Here is a 21,502-nt window from a genome sequence, read left to right as displayed (position 1 = left end):
CACCATCTTAGGCAATAAATGTGAGAAAACACTTTGTGGTCCTGCAGCATGTATATCCCTGTAATGTGTTTCTATAATCCTCCAATATTTCGCAGAATCCCCCCCCCCCCGTCTTAAAACTGAGAGAAGTATATAATAGAAAACATGGAGGGGGTTATTTCTTAAAAGTTAGGTCCATAGGTGTTCGACTGATATTTGCAGTCGAACTGAGCGTATGCGGGGCTCCTCAGTGAATGAGGCACTTGAACATGGCCTTGATGAGGATGATAACATAAAACTGAAGAACTGAAGTAAACAATTTGAACCTCAGAAAAAGAGAACAAACTAACAACACCGTCTAATTTACTAAAAAGTCAGCAGACCAAGAGAATTAATGATGTTGACTTCAGTCAAAATAATCAGATTTTGGCCACTTTGTGATGTCACAATGTTTTTTTGGGTTGTGCAACCATTAGCCAATAACCAACCAAGGTAACACCCGTCCACCTTATCACCTGAATCTCCTCCTAGAGCACCATTGTGTTTTTTTAACTAAACACTCTGCAGAGGGGCGTGGACAGCAGCAGCTCATTTGCATTTAAAGCTACAGACACAGAATCAGCACTTTTTGAATAGGGCTGAAACTGAGGCGTATTTTGGCATAGTACAATGCATTATCCATTTGGTATTTCAAGTCAAACACTTCAGAGACATGTTTTGTATGTATCCGAGACTTCTAATATATTGTTGAAAAAAAGTAAAATAGGGGACCTTTAATACTCAAATAATGAAAATTATAAAGATACTTCTACTCCAACTAATAACAATAAAGTTATTTTCTAGGTTCAAATGTCTTGATATCTTGCCTAACTGAATACAAAATGTGTCCCCATATTGGAGCTGTTGTGGATTTTAATGTGCCTTTGTGTCACTGTGAATAGGAATATATAGGACACTTTATGTATGCAAAGAGAGTGTCAGTGGGTGGGATATTCCTCAATAGATTATCATTTGAAGCATAGCTGTCATTCAGCGACCCAAGTCATTTGTATGGCTCTATACTCTGCAAACAAATGACTTGACACTGGATGACAGTAGCATATTGAGGTTGGTAATGGTGTGTGCTTCTAATATAAATTGGTGAAAAACAAATCATCAGAGCATGAAATAAATATGACATGTTTTTGCTATTACACCTGCTGTTATCTTGGAGCCTTGTAGACTGGTCCCCCAGAGGGGATAGATTTGACTGACAGCAGACACTGGCGGCAATGATCTACCTCAGAAGAACCAATGGCAAAACATGCTGCTCCCAGCACAAAGGCACTAAAGAAAGCATTAAAGCAACACCTCCAAAAAACTTGGATCAGGGGCACTGATTGACACTCCTCCTCTTTGACACTTTGACATGGAAATGAAGTTTTTGTCAAGCCCTCCAGTCTCTGCTTTGTTCTGCATCTCTCTTTGACTTGCAGATGCGTCACACCGGGTCTGTTTGCCCAAGCGACTTAATACACCTCACTGTGTGCAGGTAAAACTAATAAAAGCACATTTAAATACCAGGCAGCAGTTTTGGGCAGACTTGGGTTTTTTAAATATGGAATTTGAACAAACAGATTATTGTTCATAACATACATTAAATTAAAAAGTAGCGTATCATGCCTTCATTTTAATTATTCTTTATGCACTTCTGTGATTTCTGCCGTCCTAGGAACAGGATGGAGGTATTACGTTTTTGTTTTTTTATCCTCAGAAATACGGTAGCTTGAGTACATGTGTGCCACCCCTTAAACTCTGCTATTATGTTTTGGGATTTGTTTGATGTGCATGTCAATATTATACGTTGAGCTTTGAAGTTGTATTTTGAAGTTTACCTCAAGACATACCACAGAAAAAAGATCATCTCAGTGCCTCTTGAGATGGACAGCAAGTCTGGTCGTGACGCTGTGAGCCAGCTCTCTACTGGCCTTTCAGGGATCTACGTGCATGTCATTTCAACAAGAAAACTTCATATCCTGGCCCTTCTCCCATCAATCATCATGCCATGTTGGGCAGACACAGACAGAACCACCAAGAAAAGCTCTCTGGTGCAAATCTTCAATAAAGAGCAACTGTCACACTGAGTCTCTGCAGCATGCTCTGTTACATTAAAGAGCTCCACACAGCTTACCACTGCCATCAAATTGAGGAAAAACATCCCATTCCGTTATTTTTCTAATGTTTTTGTCTTCTTGTGAATTTTCTAAACCATAAATAAGACAGTGATAAATTCTATAAAAACACAAAGTACGGAGCTTCAGACAGTTTGAAATAAAGGTGTACAAGAAATTGTAAGCTTGTGAGGCACACTGTGAGAAAGCACAAAAAAACTTCAGCTGCATGGTTTAGGGTTATCAGCGCACATTACGCTGCTCCATCTGCTGCCTAATGCATTGTCTCTGTCAATGTTTTTTCTTTCCATCTGGGTGAAGCTAGTTATGTGGCCTCTGTGAGTTTGCATTCTAGAGCGTTCTTGTATCCTCCTTGACTCAATTGACTAATCTAATGCGGCTGTTTGAAAAATAAAGCACCTTAGAGCCACCTGCGGAACAAATGCCCAGCAAGATCAACTCATCACATGCAAACAGTTCCAAGGTACTGAGATTTTTATACGGTTTAATTAACACCCGTGTTTCTTTGAAGGTGAACAATTATGAAACACACCTCCTTAACACAGTCTCCAACAACATACAGCTATTTCTTTATCCACTCAGCAGTGTAAGGATAGCCGTCTTCAGAAACCAGACAAAAACAATATTTGCACCGGGGCCAATCACAACCTTGTTACGCCACTGAGTCTAATCCACAGAAAACTAAATCTACACAATTCTGACAACAAAGCAAAGGTTTAAGTCATTATACAAAGCAAAAGTGTCAAACATTTGCTGGTCTCACCTTCTAAATTGTGAGGACTCGTAGCTTCTTCATCATTGTAAATGTAAAAGATGCAAACTTCTTTCTTTTTGAAACCAGCTGAGTATATCATTGCTTCATTGCCACGAACAGTGAAACCAGAATGCTGTGCAGAACTTGTTGTGGATGTACACTTGACCTTACAATTTGAATCAATAAGAGGTGTATGTCTTCACCTTGGTCAGGTAGGGAGATGTGGATGGCTCTGCTACAATCCAGCAACTTTTGGACAGCTTCCAAAGTCAGCAGCAATGCTGGCTGTGAGCCAGGCTGATAGGCAGTGCTAAATCCCCGGCCAGTGAACAATGCAGGAACACAAAGGAACGCAGGAAGCAGACTGACTTGACAGTAATGATGTCTCAGAGAGGGTACATGAGGTAACAGAGGATACGATGCTCTGTGAAATCCACACCACATGCCTACCTTGAACCTCCTTGTCATTTCGGAACCACCGGATATTGGCGGCTGGTTTGCTGCCCAGTGTGGAGCATGTCAGGGTGATTATGTCCCCCTCCATGGCAGGTTTGGTGAATCCTGTGATTTCTGGTCGGCTTGGCACACCTGTGAAACATGGAAATATAAATGTAAAGAACATACTGAATACATGAATTAGGCTGTGACAAAAAAGGATTGAGAATAATTTACTTTATTCAGATATTCATGCTTCCTTTTCTCAGTAGCATAATAATAAATAATTTTGATGATTTTCAAGGCAGGAAAAAAGGGTATGATAAAAACAGCAGACTAAACAAAGCAGGTGATGAATGGGAAACTAAACATAATTAAAAAGGGAAATATCCAAAATTGTTTTTTTACATTACTGTGGCAAATGTATTCCTGTGTGTGTGAAGGTCATCGTAGAGGTGACTTTGAGTTTTTTTTTGTGGCTGTCCTGACTGGCAGACAACTACATTCAGTAACACTACTAGCTTGCAGGCTTGGTGTGATCCTTTATTTGAGTAAATAAGGGTCAAATGTAATGCAGAAATTAAAAAAATCTACGAAGCACCAATGATTTGGTGTAGCAAAATACCATAGTTGAAAATGTGCGTGTATTCATGCTGTAAGAATGTGTAAAGTAAGCCACAGTCTTGGAGGCTGGTGCAAAATGGACATGCTCACCCAGAACAGTCAGGAAGGCCTTGGTGGTCTTGACAGGCATGGTGAAAAGCGAGCAGGTGTACAGGCCATCGTCTGAAAGGCTGACGTCACCGATTTTGATGGTGAGCTCCTGCGACGAAGCTCGTATCAGCTCGATTCTGTTGTCCCTCAGAGCTGTGTAAAGAAACAGACAAAGTTACAGAGCGAACGGTAAAAGGACAGACAAGTGAGTTACCAATGGGCAAATTCCCGCTGAATACAGTAATGGCAATTAACTTGTAGAAATACTATTTGTAATTCTGATGACTCCTACTAGATCAAGGCGGAAAGCACTGTTCTTTTATTTCAAATCGTTTTTAAATGCAGCAAACACACACTGGGGCCAATGGATTCAAACTTTTTCATTACATTTATATTTTTGCCAGCCAGTCTTATTTAAAGTCAGTGAGCATTATTTGCTATGCTCTAGCAAAGCAAATCAAGCCTATAATCTTAGAATAAAATATATATTTAGCTAACCACAACAAATGCAGCTAATCATTTTAAACTCACTCTAACCATTTCAGCAACTGACTTTGGGTTGGGTCTTCTAGCATACCCTGGTCTCATTCAAACCACATGTTTGTATTGTCCACTGTAACTGTAGGCTAACATAATAGAGTGTAGATAAGGGCAGAGCAGTATTTCAAAGAGGTATTAATAATGACATTGTGTTTTGGTTTGTTTTTTGTATACATGTCAGACTCATTTGTCTAAACAAGGGATTTTAAGGATGTTTTAATAAAAGTCTAAGAAAATAGAAACGTAATACATAACCATTAAACGCAGTTTATTGTATTGGACCTCAATTACATTATTTTAGATTCAAATTGTTAATGATTGGCAGTGTTTTGATAAACATCAATATTATTAAAATATTCTTGTGAATATTTAAGTATATATTCCATCCAAATTGCCTAGCTTCAGTGCAAATGTAAGGTAAAACACAAAAACTATACTGCTAGTATCTGGTAGCGTAAAAAACAAATGAACCACTCCTACTAAGACTTGTGAGTTTATGACCATCACAATGGGAATTTCTTTAAACACAGCTTGAAATAAAACATGTCAGTGTTTTCTTAGGACACACTCACCACTGCTCATTCAGACTGTAACACTGTAAAGCTGGGAAAACAACGCAGCACAGCTGAAAAAAGCTAATCTCGCACCTGTCATCTCCTATATAATTTCAAATTGAGAATCACGTACTCCTACATGCAACCAACCACAGAGGGCAGGGAGGAAAGTGCTCTTCATTGAATAAATTACACATTCTTAATCTTTACTCCCTCCAGGCCTGAGCAGCTCTCTCCCTGGACACTTTTTTCATCTATAGCAATTTGAACTATATTGGATTGTACAACACGGGTCAAAATGCAGCAGAAGTGGTGGGTGTTGATTAGGATTTAATCAACGTAACCAATGTAAAATCACATCAGATAAAGAAGAAATCTCTATGAAAATCATTAATCACCTGCTCCGTTCCAATGTATGTGACTTAAGCGATGAACATGCACAGCAGCCATGTGATACACAGTTAAATTAGATTGGTGGAAATGATTATTAGATTTACTCAGACATAGGTCTTTATTTGCAAAGCTTCAATTACACCACATCAATTGATGATCATTATCATTTAATCACACGCATGCTAAAAAGGAATTGGCAAAGGAGATTTTGATGGCCCTAAGAAGTTTCCCTGAAGGGACTCTTTGTTATAAAGAGTAAATAAAAACAATCTTCAAGCCAGAATTAAAATTTAACAAGAAGCTTTGCCATCAGAGAAGCAGCTTATTATGTGCTATGGGGCTTAATACAAACTAGTCTTACTGTAGAAAACTGCATCTTGAAACAAAGCTGCCTGATGTTCTTTGTAGTTAAGCATCCTCACTACAGAGCTTGGAAATGCCCAGAGGCTCTGGCGGAAAACAGCAATGCCTTTGGTGGATGCATTGGAAAGGTGATGGGGTCTAAACAAACATCGTACAGGAACTCAAAAGATATGGAAGTGCAGGCTGAGAAGATCAAAGCTTTGGACAAGAAGACATACTGTACTTCCCCTGCGTGTCTCTTCATCGCTGCATCGCACAAAGAAAAGACGAGGAGAAACAGGCCAACTATTCTTCTTCGTAACCTCAAAGCTCAAACATCTCCGAGATGCCGATAAATGTTCTGGTGGTTTCTTAAGAAGGATTTCTTGAGGGAAATCAGCCATGTTTTGGTTAAAGTTATATTGCACCGAAAGAAAAAAGATAACGATTTTTTTGATTTTTAAAAAGAAAACAAACAGGGTAAACCAGCAACCATTCAGTATGGATAACATATGAATTATGATCCTTTACACCCCTACAAAACAGTGACCAAATATAGTACAGATCACTGATAATTTAAAGTGAAATTTCTGAAGTATTAGATGAGCTTCAACCTTGTTTTTCACTCTGCTCAACAATATCACATTACCATGAAAACAGAGCTACATCTAAATGTCAGTAGCTGAAATACTAATTCAGACAGTGTAATGCAAGTAGTAGCTGAGACAGTTTTACAAAAGATGGACTTGACTGATGCATCTTTTAGACAGCCACTGGCACTACACAGCACGTGAATCAATGACATATTGATAGAAAGAGCTGTACAAAGGTTTGAATAACCCAAAGACAAGTGCTTTCTATTACTCAAACAGCACATGGCCAGGAAACCATACTACCAGCATCCAATCCAGGCTAGAGGCCCAGTTTGTGGGCAGATCTGTCACAATCAGACCCAAATGCCAGCGGCTGACAAAGCTTTTTTCCAGGTGCTTTAGGAAATCAATGTGATGAAAAGGTTCATTTCCCACAAACCCTAGATAGCTCCTGCGTTGTTCAGACTGCTTAGGAGAAAGCATAAATCGGCACCATGACCTTGTGTATGCTACAGCCTTGCAGCATGGCAGCTTAATGTGCAGTAGATCTCGTGTGATGGAAGCCTTACCAAGGCTGTCTCAAATCAGTCAAACTGACACCGGTTCCCCCTCAGGGCAAGGGATACTGTTGCTATGGCCCCTTAATGCAAAGTAATGTTTGCCTTGTTTTTCTGACATCCCTTTGCACTACCCCTCATGTCAGAGGAAGGCCAGTTTGAAGTCTCCCAAGAATACTGTAGTTTGTCAGATTCAGATTTAACAACCAAGGTCAGTTTTGCTATGAGTTCTCTGAATTTGAAGTATCCAATAACCTGTTCAAACATGTAAACCAATAGATTCAACAACTTGCACTGCATTTTTTTAAATGTGTAATAGAAGAGCTGCCAGTCTGTTTGGTTGCTATGTTAGCTCTGTCCTCAGATGAAACTGGAGGCAGAGGAACTGGAAGTGCACTTATCATATGGCATTCACTTCCGCACTCCATTAAGCAGCAGACAGATGTTAACCAATGTTTCTAATCCAAAACAATGAAGTATCTCGTGACAGTCCAGATAGAGAAAGAAGATTTTACATCTACTGTATCCATTAGTCTTTGAAACCAGCTGATGGCTCTCGGGTTCAGCCAAAATATGTTTCATCCGCAACGCAGAGTGTCCCCATTTGGACATATTTTGTATGGCCTGTAACCACTTTGAGCCAGTCCTGGAATGTGAAAGCACCAACTGTCCTTCAGCGAGAACTCAGGGTCCTGGCGCACCCCCCGCTCTCCAGCCAGGGGCTCCACTCTTTGCAATTAGAGTGTGTTTGCTGCTGGCGGTGCTCACTCAGTGACTGTGTGGGCGATTCTGGATGTGTTCCAGGGCTAGTGGTGCAGGCAGGGGGCTCTTTTCCACCGCACATGTGGCTGCAATTAAGAGAAGGAAAGGGCCTTATTCCAGAGGGCCATTGTTACTGCCCGCCCTCTCAGAGATCCCACAGAGCAGATATACTCAGATTGGACTCATTTTCAGCGCTTAAAGAAGGTAAGGAAAGCAGGAGGAATTCTCCCAGCAGCAGTGCTCTGTCCCCTCTTTAAGTGGTAATTCATGAGACGGAATGTATTTTTGTCTGTCCATTTTTCAAGCCACTGACATAAGAGTGTTCACTGTGGGAAATCTTTCTGCCCTTGATCTCCGTTTTTTCATACAATACGAACACTCTAAATGTAATACCAGTAGGTTAACATATTCCTGTTGGTTTCAAATTAGCTCTACTCATACACCAGACACATTAATGAACAGCACAAATCAATGGCTAAACATCCAGGTGGGTCTCAACCTTCTACAGTCATTTCAATACACCATATTCTTCATTATTTTAATAAACATTATAAATGAAAGTGCAGTGTGGCACAGAGCTGAGTATAGAATATTGAAGAGCAGGTTTTCACATTAGTGCTAATAAACCCAGTGTATTGTGCCATAATGGTCGATTCACATTTCAGTGAAGCTGGAGGTAACCCACTGCACTTAAAAGCCCATTACTCCCTGAAGAAAGACATTAGCTGTGGCCATGAGACCCCATTTACATTTCTTTCCAGTAAAAACAGTGACTGAAAAGTAACCACTTGAGAATACAACTTGCAGCTTGTGTAATGTTCCTTTAGCATTGCTTTTGTGTAAGGTTTTTTCCCCCAAAGATATGTGAAAAAGTGTGGGAAAGCATGGCCAAGCAAATCCATTAAATAAAACAATTTCATAGTGTGTTGAACGTTAAAAAACGTATATGTATTTGTTGTATAAGACTTGTTCTTTTTGCTTTCTAGATATATGTATAAAATACCAATGTAAAATTGGATGCCACATACATAAACATCAACAATAACACTATTGGTAATAATATTATAATATATATTATATTATATAATATTACTAATCATTTTTAGACCAGAAAAGATAGTTAAATACAGATACTTGAGACTGAACTCACGTAAATGCCTCGTCCACTTGCTTCAAACAGACCCACCATCAAATGTTGTGTGTTTACTAGAATGGACGTTAAAATGTGTTTTCATTGGTGCTCAGTGCAGTAATTGCGTCCTTGGTAATTATCTTTCATTCTCTCAAGCTAATGAATGTTTTAATGCTCACATTAGAGCATTCATTTAGCACATAACAGCATTTTGATTATTACAAGCCAATTAAGATCAATTTTGCTTCGTGACCTTTATGGTCCAAGCTGAATGCCCCAATTAAATGTCATGAATGATGAACCATAAACCTCTGTGAGATTGAATTGAGATGATGAAAACGGCTGTATTAGTTGCCACAGCATGTATGTATATGGCTCCGTATCCCTGCTACAAACACTTACCGTAGTTCAAATGAGCAATTTGTTATCTGCCTTTGACATGCAACCGGCAGTAGTTTCCCATTAATTGCATTATTCATATTCACCGTATCCGACAAAAGTATCTCCTCCCATCCTGCATGCCTTCAGGATGTCATTACCATTCTCTACAGCATTGCAACATACGTTTTATTATTTTCCCATAGAACCCAAAAGAGAAGTAATTCATAATGAAGACAGCAAAGGACAGCTCTGATCTAATTTGTCCTGCTCAGTAATAATAATTCATAACCCCGGCAACGTATAAAAGGCATATACTACAAAAGACATATGGTCCAAATTGATTTCCTCAATGTGGCAGCCCAGCTGAGAGCTGCTTCCTCGACAGTCCACGCTAATTGGTCTAATGTATGAAAGATGTGTTGCCCCGGCTATTAAGGTGATCTATCTCTGTTTTCTCAGATCTGTGGTGGTAGTGTGAAGGAATCTGCATTATGGTCTTTGCCATATTGTAGTCTGAAGCCTTTGAGGTGGAAACAATCAACCAAGACTCAGATATACATAATGGATCAGGTGGAACGTGCCAAGAAGCCAGCTGGCATGATATAAGAGGAGGGCTGTGTTCAGCTTTTAGACAAATGTGCGAAGACAGTCCAACCCATATGGATCGGCTTTGGGAATCCAGCAAGGTTAACACTCTCTTGGAGCTCCACAAGGTTTGACTGATCCTCTGTTGGTAGAGGATGATATAGAGGTCCTTCTCACCGTTTATAATCACACCAAAGATACATTAAGCTATTAAGCTGTTACCTGCCAACTATTTCCTTCCCACCTGCAACCGCAACTCTTATCCCAGTCTGTCATGAGATGTGACATTGCTGTGTAGACAAATTAAAGGTCACAACTTGTAGGACGCACTGCTGGGATTATGTTATACATACTTACCTACCTGAGGAGTCCCAGCGGCTTACAAACTAATAGTGCAGCATTGTGATTCCTTATGGTAATTTAATTGCAACATGCACTAAAAAAAAAGGTTAATTTTGTCGCATTGTCATTGCTGGACATTGTCCTTGCCAGAAAGATTTTGGCATCAGAGACCGCAGTTCATTTTTGCTCCCCTTCCAATTGTCAATGCTTATTTTACCAATCTATTTTCCAAACATTATTCAGGTAGCTTAAGTGGCCGAAATGTACACCAAACCATTTTGGCAGATCAGAAAATGAGCAGCTTTGAAAAGCACTGACAACCAATCATCAGGTATTAAAGCTTGCATTACTGGCACTTGTGTATGAATAATGTTTGATGCAAAACATACACATGCTTGCTTTTCTTATTGATACACTGAAGTAGACTTAAGGTATTCAGGGTCATTACAATTCTAGAAAGACACCGAAATCCCTTTTGTCCTTGGCTCTAATAGCTACTCTTTGGGGCTTTTTCATATTCTCATTTGTCAGACCTGAATTAAAATGGAGCAAATTATAGTCAGGGCAAAGATCAGATTTTGTCTTACTTTACCCAGCAGCTGTCAGACCCAATATATAATATGAAACTTCCTACAGATGTTACTCCACTTCACAGCTGTTTAAATGAATTTACTGTAAAAGGTCATTTTAATAGTCTTTTCCTTCCATCCTATATTCATTCATACTCCAATCCCATCCAGACAAATGCCCCTTATCTTTAATACCTAGCTTGAGGGAGAATAGATTTCAAAAAATGCCTTACAATGCATTTTGTCTAATTTAAGACAGAAAAGTCAGATCCTCATTACTTGTACAGTATATGTTGAGCATTTGAACTCACACATTAGAGTGGTAAGGCTGGGGTCACGTATGCACAATGACAAACTACCTTTGTGGGGAGAGAATGAGAGAAAGTTGCATGTGCATCAAACGCTAACATATGGCCATGCTGTCATGAACACCCATGGGGATGTTGTAAGCAGAGAGGTGGACAACAAAGACAACAGACAGGGACAACAAGCACAGGGAAAAGAAAGGATGCATCTAAACAGCAGGTAAAAAAAGATAGCAACATCTAAACACTGAGAACAAGAGAATGCAACATAGCTGCATTAATCTAATCTACTCACTGACAGCCGTCTATGACCAGATGTTCATCAGAGGGAGGAAACAGCCTGCCTCAACCTCAAGCAGTCTGCCGTTAGTTGTCGGACTGAGAGCTATCACAAGTGTGACTCTAACATTTCTCATTGGCTTCTACAAGAAGGCACAACAAACGGGGGAAGAAGGACAGTTGCAGCCCTTTGCCAAGCAATTAACTGGTGATTTGGCACAGTAGAGATTTCTTCCCAGGTGTCCCACTCTCTTCCCCACATGAAGCCTGTGTTGTTCCACACCTCCCATTTCTCCTGATGGCCTCACAAGCATCGTATTCACTGTGCCAATAAAGCTTTTCATTTGGCTGTTTAAAAGGAGATCGAGAGGAAGTGTTCCAATACTTAGCCCTGGCAACCTCTGCTGAGTAGACTGCATTGTTTTTGTCATCCATATTGCTGAGGAAAAAAAAATCTATCATGCAATATAAATGGCTGTCCAAGAAGGGCGAAGTGGCTCTAACATACTGGGCTCTCCAAACCCCCCTAGAATGCTTATTACAGCGGCATTCTGGGTAAAGGTACAGATTATGACTTTGCATTCACAGGAGATGAGAAATATGAATAAAGCAAAGATAGATTGCTTTATTGAAGGCAAATGAAACAACCAAACAATGTTATTTGAATGATGTGTTACATCTTTTAGACGTTTTTTCGTGATAGAATTGAGTGATTTTTAAAACTGGTTGTGTTAAGTCAAATATGTGCTGTACGTTGAAGACATAGAAGTAAATATAATAAGGATTTTGGCTTGAATCCAGATGCTTAGGACACATTTAACATGCCATTCACATAAGAGTTTCTTAAGATTTGGTTAACTTTCATTTAATTGTATTTTGAAGTAATGTCTTCTAATAAAACACCTTAGACCTCATTACTAAATCCAATCACTTGCGAGAGAGGGAAAGTATTTCTTCAAACCAGACTGTGAGTCTCTTTCTGTTGGTTCACTCTGGCGTCTCTCTCTCCTATCAATTGTTATTCAAAGGAAAAGCTAATCTTCAATCACTGAACCAATGATATTGTATTAGCAGCTACAGCATAAAGGAAATGGCTAATATGCTGTGAGAAACACTGAAATATGAACACACCCAACTCTTACAAGACCAGTCCTGTTATACTCCCTTTCACCCCAATTCCAATTTATCACCTCCAGACTTTTGTCACCTTTAAATTGGGTTTGGCTGGTGAGAGCACATTATAATTCATTCTGGCTTGGGCTTTGTTTCACGAGGTTGCAACAGTGTGCTTCTTTTTGTCCTTTTCCAGTGACATCCAAACAGCAATACAAATGTAGGGCAGCTAAACTGCTAATTAAGCCAAATCATCTCACAATCCACAGGCGTTACTGTGTTGTAGACAACACTGTCAGTGTTGCATGATTACAAAAGTTCAATTAAAAAACAGCGTATTTCTGTTTAGTGTGTGCCCTGGGACATCAATGGAGACATAAATTCATTAAAAGTCTGTGTCTACATTATGAGTAATGCATTTCCCTCTTATCCTGCCTTTTTCCTGTATTCAGTCAAATTGTGTGCTCGCAGGCAGGCAGAGACAATTTCGCTCATTCCAAATTTGAAAACTTAATGAAGAAGACTTCTGCTGTAATGGAGTGTGGTTAAGACATCTTTATCATATCTCATCACGTTATCATTACAGCCATTATCCTCAGGAATATTACTCACCTTTCTTGTCCCCAAAGAATAGGGTCTGTTGTGCAGGGTTTGACCACTGGAGGGAAGTGTTATCATTGTAATCCACACGACAGGTCATGTTGGCTGAGCCCCCCTCTACCACGGTCACATTCTGAGTTATGGGGAACTGACCTTGTCCACCTGTTGGATTATAAAAACAGAGTCTGAGGTCATGACCATGATGTGAATAAATTGCTGTGTTGGACTGGTTGTCTTTTTACTAAATCACATGAATGTACCATTCAGACTTGATATATTTCAATGTTCATTTCCCATCACCCTCACGCCCAATTACATGAATGTCTCCATTACATCCCTGTAAACCAAATATAACTTAATGGAGGCCTGGTTGACATGGACTCCAGCCTTGGACAGCTGTTGGTGCTAGAAAACAATGGTGTTTTTTTTTTTTACAATGGAGGCAATGGTAGGGTTTACTCTCCCAGAGTGCCTTCCTCGCTGCCTTATTGCAGGGCTCTAATTGGTAGCATGGCCTAATTAGAGGTAGTCATGTTCTGCAGTAGAGTCTAGAGCTGCAGCTGGGTGGTAAATTGACACATAATCCTAGACACTGTGGGCCTTCGATCCGAGCGACTGCCTTGCCCTGAAACAGCCGCTCGTCACAGTGTGCAGAAGACATCCAAATGAGGCCTAATCACCCAGCCTTGCTGGATTTTACCTTCTTATTCCGCATTTGTACTTGTCGCCTCAGCAAAGTCCCCTAATTACATTGTAGAATCCTGCTTATGTTTTATTGAACTCTGGCAAGCTTCAGAAACAGATGTCTAAAACCAATACTCTTTATTTGTGCGAACACAAGTGAGGCTTAAAATGAGGCTGACCAGAAAGGCCTCTTTAGGGATAACAGCAGTTTTAATAGCAACCGTGTTAGAGTTTTTGAGTACATGCTTGAAGCTAAATCCGCTGCATTATCACTGACCATGGCTAATCTTTGACCATGTGTTCTCCTGATTTCACAGATCTGCTTTGTTTTCCTCTTGTAATGTGCCTTGATATGAAGGTGACATTGTCTCTGCCTCTCCCAGGTACACTTCACCACGGGGACTTTTCAACTAAGGGAGCAGCTGTCTGCCTCATTAGTCCAGCTCAAATGGTGGAGCAGAGGAGATTGGGCCAGCCAGAGGTCTGTGGACCTTCCTTGACCTTCATTGTCCTGATGGAGACCATTATCAGCTATAGGTGAAGGTAAGGCTGACTATAAATAGTACCAGGAAAATGATTCCAACAGTGCACATTACTTATCTGCTCATTACATATAATCACACAATATCACATCAACAAAAAACATTTCATCCTGTCATCATTACAATGATTGAAATGCAGTTGGCTGGGTCGGTAAATTGTCGAGGGAAATCAGCTATGCATGTCATTTTAAAAAGGGAAATGGATGGGAATTAATTGTATGTGGAGAACTATGCAGAGGTGTTGTTGTCAGTTCTTGCATAACTTTCTACTCTGTTGTCATATCATCTACCCGACCATCTCTTCAGCCTGTGTCCAGTGTATACGGCTCACTGCAAGAAATAAAAGGTATAAATCCAAAGAGTCACGAATATGGGTTGGAATATACTACACAATCCTTCAAGTTTTGGTCAGGGTATGTACGGTTTCATTAAAAAGCGCTTTTTGAAATTCCATGTAATTATCCCTGCAAGGCCAATAAAGGCTGTTCACATAATCAGTCACAAGGCCCTGTCTTGAGCATCGTTTTAAAAGAAGTGTCGGTGCAGGTTACAGTGCACTGCAGCTTACTGAGCTTCCCCTAATACATTCATGAAATTCCAGTCTTGACATTCTGTAGCAGCCTAGAGTGTGGCAAATGCTGTCCTTTCTGTGGAAACATAATCCCCAGCGCCGACTACAGACTGTATTTCATTTTTATTTGAGATGGTGATTGGAGGGCCTTACTTCTACAGTACAGCGCCAAACAATATTCCAGAAAGAAACGTAACCATAAACTACTTTGAGTAGTGCTGTGTGACCCTCTACTCTGACCTCACTTAAATATAAATATGTTCAGGTGTGTTCGGCAAGGAAGGATATTTCACTGACAATATTCAATTGAACTTGTGGCATATTTTTACTAAAAGACGTGGTTACATTGACTTACCATTCTGTAATCAGAGGATAATACATTTGTATTATCTTGGTACGGGGTAAAGCCATAATTAAAGGTAATAACTAGATCATATTTTTGTAATAACAAAAAGAGTATTTGTAATGGTGCTTTACTCCAGTAACAGAGTGATATAGGTAAAAAAACATTAGAACAATAATACAAAAATAACCTAAAAATATATCAATAATGATTTCAAGATCTTACATTAACATTGTACACCTGCACAAGCGTTTTAATTGTTTTAAAATGTGTGGGCATGCAGACTGTTTGACTGACATCTGTCTTGGCACTTTTAAGATGATACATTTTGGTGTCTAACAATTGCCATATCTATCGTTGAAAGATATACTGAACTTTTCATACCTGAGATGTATTATAAACTGCTTTTAAGATGCAATACAATGTCCTCCACAAATAACGGGCACTGCCTTTTAAATGAAAGCCGCTAAATGTGTGATTTGAGCATATCTACACCAATTTACATTTGGATTGTGTAATTTATTTACCAAAGAAAACTATTGGCTTATATATATATACAAATAAAGACTATACATGGTGGCTTAACCGCGACAAAAACAATAAATACTTAAGGCCAGGAAAGATACAATAAAAGCTTCAAAGTAAACGTCTAGATTATGTTGAGCCATGGCTGTGATTTCTGTAAAAGCCTGCCAGTGAAAGGGAACAAACATCTCTGAGGAATAATGGAGGTATGAAGGTTGTCTGCTCCACTGATGATCCAAGACGACTCAGTGAAGTGCAGTGATGTAATGAGGAATAAACCTGCACTTTTGCAATATGCCTTTGGGGAGGGCATATTGCCAACTCTAAAACACAAAGCATATCAGTTCTACACGTTAAAGGACTTCAATGCTGGGCATTTCTGTATCGCTTTTCATGCACTTAGATGTATTATACTGAATAAGAGGGAACTACTTCTTTTCCATCAAGGCCAGGTACTGTTTGACAGCGTGCGCATATTTACAGACAGCTTTTAGACATTCAACCTGCCTGCCATGAGGATGCCATGGCTGTGAATAGTTGAGGTGAGGATTGAGTAACCCGAGATATCTTGATGAAAGTAGCGGGTGCCCTCTGGAACATGAATACCATTTGCTTTTTTTTTCATGTTGGTAACATGAAGTGTTATGAAGTGCTTTAGTAAAAGAAAAATTCTATGTGTGATAAGTCACATCAGTATTTTCTCTGCCTCTTTCTCTTTTCAATTGACCATCCCTATGGCTTTAGAGCAGTGGTTCTCAACTGGTCAGGCCTCGGGACCCACTTGTTCCTTTGTCAATAGATCGTGACCTGAAATTTTGAACCACTCTATTGTGCTGTAATATATACGCTTTTCAGCATACAATATTAATAAAAGTGAAGTACAGTGCCCTTATATCCCTTCACAGAACTAAAGTATGCTTTTAAAAAAGGTTTAATGAGATGATGGAATCAAAGCTCAACTGTATAACATAAAAAGGCACACATGCTGAAAACCCAACCCCAGCAGGGGGTCTGGGGGGAATCTCCCCCAGGAGATTTTTAGAAATACTAACATATAAACTACGCATTCTGGTACACTCTGAGAAGAAAATAAATAAATGTATTACTACCCGACAAATTAATAATATTTTATGCCATTGTTTGTTTTTCACTATGTTCTGACAGATGAACTTGCTGCTCCCCACAGAGAGAAGAGTAAAGAGGAGAGAATCTGTGTGACTTACTTTAAATTGTGGGTAAGGGTAGATAGCCTCCATTGTTCTGTGACCTGTCAATCATCAAACCGGGGGTCATATTTCATTACGTGTTCATTTGTATCTGAAGTTGTACCCATGGATGTATAAAGAGTAGTTCCGGCAACAATCTTGATTCTGATTGGCCAGAAGACTCGAAAAAACATCAGCAAAGATGCACTGCATGCACAGCGTTTGGAAATCGGGCCTTCAAAAATAAATGTTTGACTTCTTTCAACAAAAAAAAGAAAAATCATTTTTTTTTTACTTCACTCACACATCTGCGACCCACTCGAAACGGGTCCGCGACCCACTTTTGGGTCGCGACCCACCAGTTGAGAACCACTGCTTTAGAGGAATGGGAGGTAAAGAATAAAACATGAAGTGATGAACCCTGAACTCAAAATGAACTTATTTTTGCATATAAATTGAACTAAATCAATAAAAATCGAAGCTTTTAATCAATTTGTTTTTGTGTGTACTGTAGGTGCTTTTAATCAAAACATGTCCACCATCAGCCTGCTTACGGGCCTAAGCCTTAAAGCTATAATTGGTCCCTTGGCAGTGCTTTCCCCTTTCACAATGTTTTTCTTTTTTATGACGGTCACAGAGATCTGAGAGCTGCTGTATTTTTCTTCTTCTTAGTGCCAAAGCTAAAAGCCCACTCCAGTGAAGGCTGAAACTGGCAATATCACCCTGAGCCGGGAGATTATGGTCCGGCACATTCAGGTGGGCCACCAGCTCGCTGATCATCAGTCACAATGTCAGCACAGATGAGATTAGTCAAGTTGTTTGCTGTGCTTCACAGTCAGAATGCTGCTGACACATCTCTCCACTGTGACATTAACTTTCATACAGAATCAAGTGACACTGCCTCATGAATCAAATATGTACCTGCAGAGCTGAAATGAGGTAGAAATTGGGAAGAGAGGATAGCATCTCCATTGTAAACAAATGTTTAATGATTTGATTAGATTTACAAGGGGAAACCACAGACACAGCTGTCCGCTAAAACAAAGGCTAGATGTAATTGTCCGCCCTTCATCTCTGCACATTTTAGCGTGGGATGTGCAGCAGGTGTAGAGTATAAATATGAATACAGATGTCCAGAATGGCTGGCTGTTGAGTATGTGCATTAGTGATAAACTATTTCATTTCATCTCAACCAGCCGCTCTTCATGCTGTTATCAGAATGCAGCACAGATCGTAGCCTGATGGAATCTGAGTCTGACAATATTGGAAGCCAAGAATACGATACTTAGGTTATTGATTTTCATAGTTGCTGGGTGGGAATCGTATAAATGTGAATTTGACTGTGATATAAATCGTTATGACTAATCTTAAAGGGAGGATTAAGAGAGCTGGCCGATGAATGTAAATAGAGTGCTTTATTATTATTGATGATGATGTGGAAATCTGTTGGTTCTGTTTTGATCCCATGGAAAATAAAGGCATGCTGGGAAAGCCGGTCTTAAAACCATGTTGCATACATCATTTAACCTATTCCTCTAATGACCAGTGATCCAGGGGGTAAGGTGAAAAATACAAGGAACATCTCTGTTGAGGAGCACAGAGAGTAGGAAGAATGAGCCATACCACCCCAAAAGCCTTTCTCAGTTTCAGCTGACTGCACCAAATAATGGAAAGCAGTGCCTTGATGAATGGCTGGAGAGCAGTCAAGCACACCACTGCAGAATAAACTGTAAACTGCAGGCAGGATAAAAAGAAAACAAATAACTCAGAAAATAGTTGAAGAAATAGCCAATGCCTCCATTCATTATGGATTAATAACAATTATTAATATTCATATGAAATTAATTCGAGGCAGTTTGTCAAACCAAGTTCACCTCTGGCGCCTGATTCTACGACAGCGTCAGTGCAAATAAAGATGTCGGAGGTTCTGAGCTCCCTTCTGCATGCTAATGAGTCATGGCAATGTCATAGGGTGCCGGGAAATGACAAAGGATGTCTCCACAAATCAAACATATTACACTGAAAACTCACTTTGGAAATTGATTTGTTGGTATTGGTATTGCAATGAAAAAGCTGCCAATACGTTCACAGTAGGGCTCCATTGATCCAAGCAATTATTACATGTGATATTTTAATAAATTACTGTGTAACATAAATGCACATACATATTTGTCTCATATAAGACTGATACGTTGTTGACTTGATAATTTAGGCAATATGGAAATCATGTCTAGAGTTCTTAAATGCAAATGAATTAAATGTGTTTTATTCCCGATAACAAATTAGTAGGCTTTGATATACCTACAAATAAAATGACTTTATTCTACATAAAGGTTCCTTTTTCTGGATAGAGTTTAAAAAGTATCTTGAATCTCGTGTGAACAGTAACAGTAACAAATGTGCAATTATTGTCATGGTTGTCTGTTAATTATGCTAAATCTTAAACAAACTAAAGAAAATTAATTCTCATTTGTGTGCACAGTAAATCTTGTGATGCTGAAAACTGTAATTGTGGAAAAATAAACCCAGCCATGTTGCAATAATGGTCACAAGGTATTTAAGGAGACAATATACTCTTGAGAACATAGTCATTAATCACTGAAATTACTATGAGTTGACAAAATTGTAATTAATTGGCTTACTCTAAACTGCGTGGCCTATTTGCCAGCATGTTGGGAGAAAAGGAAGTTGAACATCTGCAGTGTATAAATATTCCACTTAAAACGTGAATCCTCTTGTGGTGTGCATTCCTTGGTGGAAGGAACAAGAAATAATGGAGCTTGCCGCCTCCCAAGTGAGACAAATACAGACAGCTCTCAGTTCCAACTCAGTATAAAAGTTTTGTAAAAGTGTGCCTTACAATTTGCTCTCAATATCCTGTTGGATTCCCAGTGTGACTCCTCTTTCACTTGTGTTGGAATAACTTATCCTCCCTTGGCTCAGTCACTTTCTCCTCAAGGACTAATAGACACTTTCACACATGACTCCTAGATCAGTTCAGCCGACATTATACCTACTAAATTCTTCAAAAGGTCACATAGGTTGTAACACCACTGTAAATTGCTTCAGGAATAATGGTAATGTCACATATTTTACAATCCAGTGAAGCCTTTTCTGAAGGAACCCAACCTTGATTCAACCTTCTTTACTAACTAAAGACATACAGTATATACCCGTTTTCTTCCTCAAAGAATCTAACAAGAGATCATTAAAAATAATTAAGACTTTCCTATGTGCTATTAAATAAACATTTATTTGAACATTTCCAATTATTTCCTCAAGCACTGAAGACATCCTGCTCAAATTTAAGAAACATTTTATGTGAGATGTGACACTGAAGAAAAGTGTCTTCCTTGGTACAGTAATACTCCAGCTTGTTGTGAAACTAAAATATAAAATGTTTCTATGGAAACATGACCCATTCCTTCTCATCTTTAGTTACATTTGGTACACTAAGACTTAATGCCAGTTTTATTGTCATTCAATTACAAGTTAGAATCATGGATGGATCCTTCTAGCACTAAGTTAGTGATAGCCATCTACTGTATGTTAGTACAACAACTTACTATAATATTCTGTATTTAAACTCTAAAAAGGTGGACTTTCTTTTTAAAAACCTTCTACCGTCAATTAAACTTTGAATCTTGGCAAATCCTCATTTTAGCCAGGTTTTTCTTCAACATAGGAATCCTGACAAAATAAAATAGTTTTAGTAATGCAGAGAGTAAAACTTTATATCTTTTATATAGCTTATTACTATTACATCTTCTTTTTTGTTATCACTTTCATGCTTTCTTTCTATGGTCTAAAGAAGAATGTCTACTTTAGGCAACCTTTGAATTGGCATGTATATATAACATTTACATGACTTTCTTCCAGTTTTAGCAAACAACTCGACATCCAGCCAGGCTTTTGGCCAGGTCTAAGTGAAGGAGCCATATGACACCCGCTTTGGCAGCCATTCTTTCTTTTTAAATCTCATATCAAGATTTTATTGATAATTTGTCATGGTTTGTCGAGGCCTTGCCCCCAGCTATCTCTGACCTTTTGAGTCAGAGAGCAGCTCTGACACCACAGGCAGGGCTGCTGGCTGCTGAAGGTCCAGGCTCAAGATGAAAGATGGCTGAATTTCACTGTCAGGACACCTACGCTGCAAAATGTCCTGCCAGACAGGCTCTGACTGCTAAATCAGCACCATCCATCCCCTCAAATCCCAAATGTACAGAAGCTCATTTTCAGATTCAAATTGTAATTGTTTTAATTGCTTGTTTTGCAGGCAATTCTTAATTTCTGTTAGCAGAAATAGCAGTGAATGCATCAGCAACAATATTTGAAGTACTATTTTGAAATGCTGTTGCTAGAACGGTAAACAATGTTACACACAAAATAAAACACAACAGTGTAAGGTATATCTACAGTACAGGCACTCCATTATTCCAGCTTTTGGCATTTGTTTCCAAACAAGCGACATGAGGGCAAGCAGAGGGAACTGTGAAACTAACAAGGAGACACCGTGTATACGTGGCTTCCAA

The 21,502-nt window shown here is 39.2% G+C and overlaps 1 protein-coding gene across 1 annotated transcript in view; it reads right to left on the bottom strand.

The window, feature by feature from the left end:
* Positions 1 to 21,502, bottom strand: part of cadm2b (cell adhesion molecule 2b) — a 126,383-nt gene that overhangs the window by 11,609 nt on the left and 93,272 nt on the right. The window contains exons 3-5 of the mRNA XM_034112967.1: positions 13,113 to 13,262; positions 4,054 to 4,206; positions 3,355 to 3,492 (exon numbers count right to left, since the gene is read on the bottom strand). Coding sequence (XP_033968858.1) covers positions 3,355 to 3,492; positions 4,054 to 4,206; positions 13,113 to 13,262 — 441 coding nt within the window. The remainder of the gene's footprint in view (positions 1 to 3,354; positions 3,493 to 4,053; positions 4,207 to 13,112; positions 13,263 to 21,502) is intronic.

The sequence above is a fragment of the Trematomus bernacchii genome, unplaced genomic scaffold (genome assembly GCF_902827165.1).
Source record: "Trematomus bernacchii unplaced genomic scaffold, fTreBer1.1, whole genome shotgun sequence".
Taxonomy (NCBI): Eukaryota; Metazoa; Chordata; class Actinopteri; order Perciformes; family Nototheniidae; genus Trematomus; species Trematomus bernacchii.
Note: the sequence above shows the minus strand (reverse complement) of the source record. Positions and strands in the feature narration are given on the sequence as shown.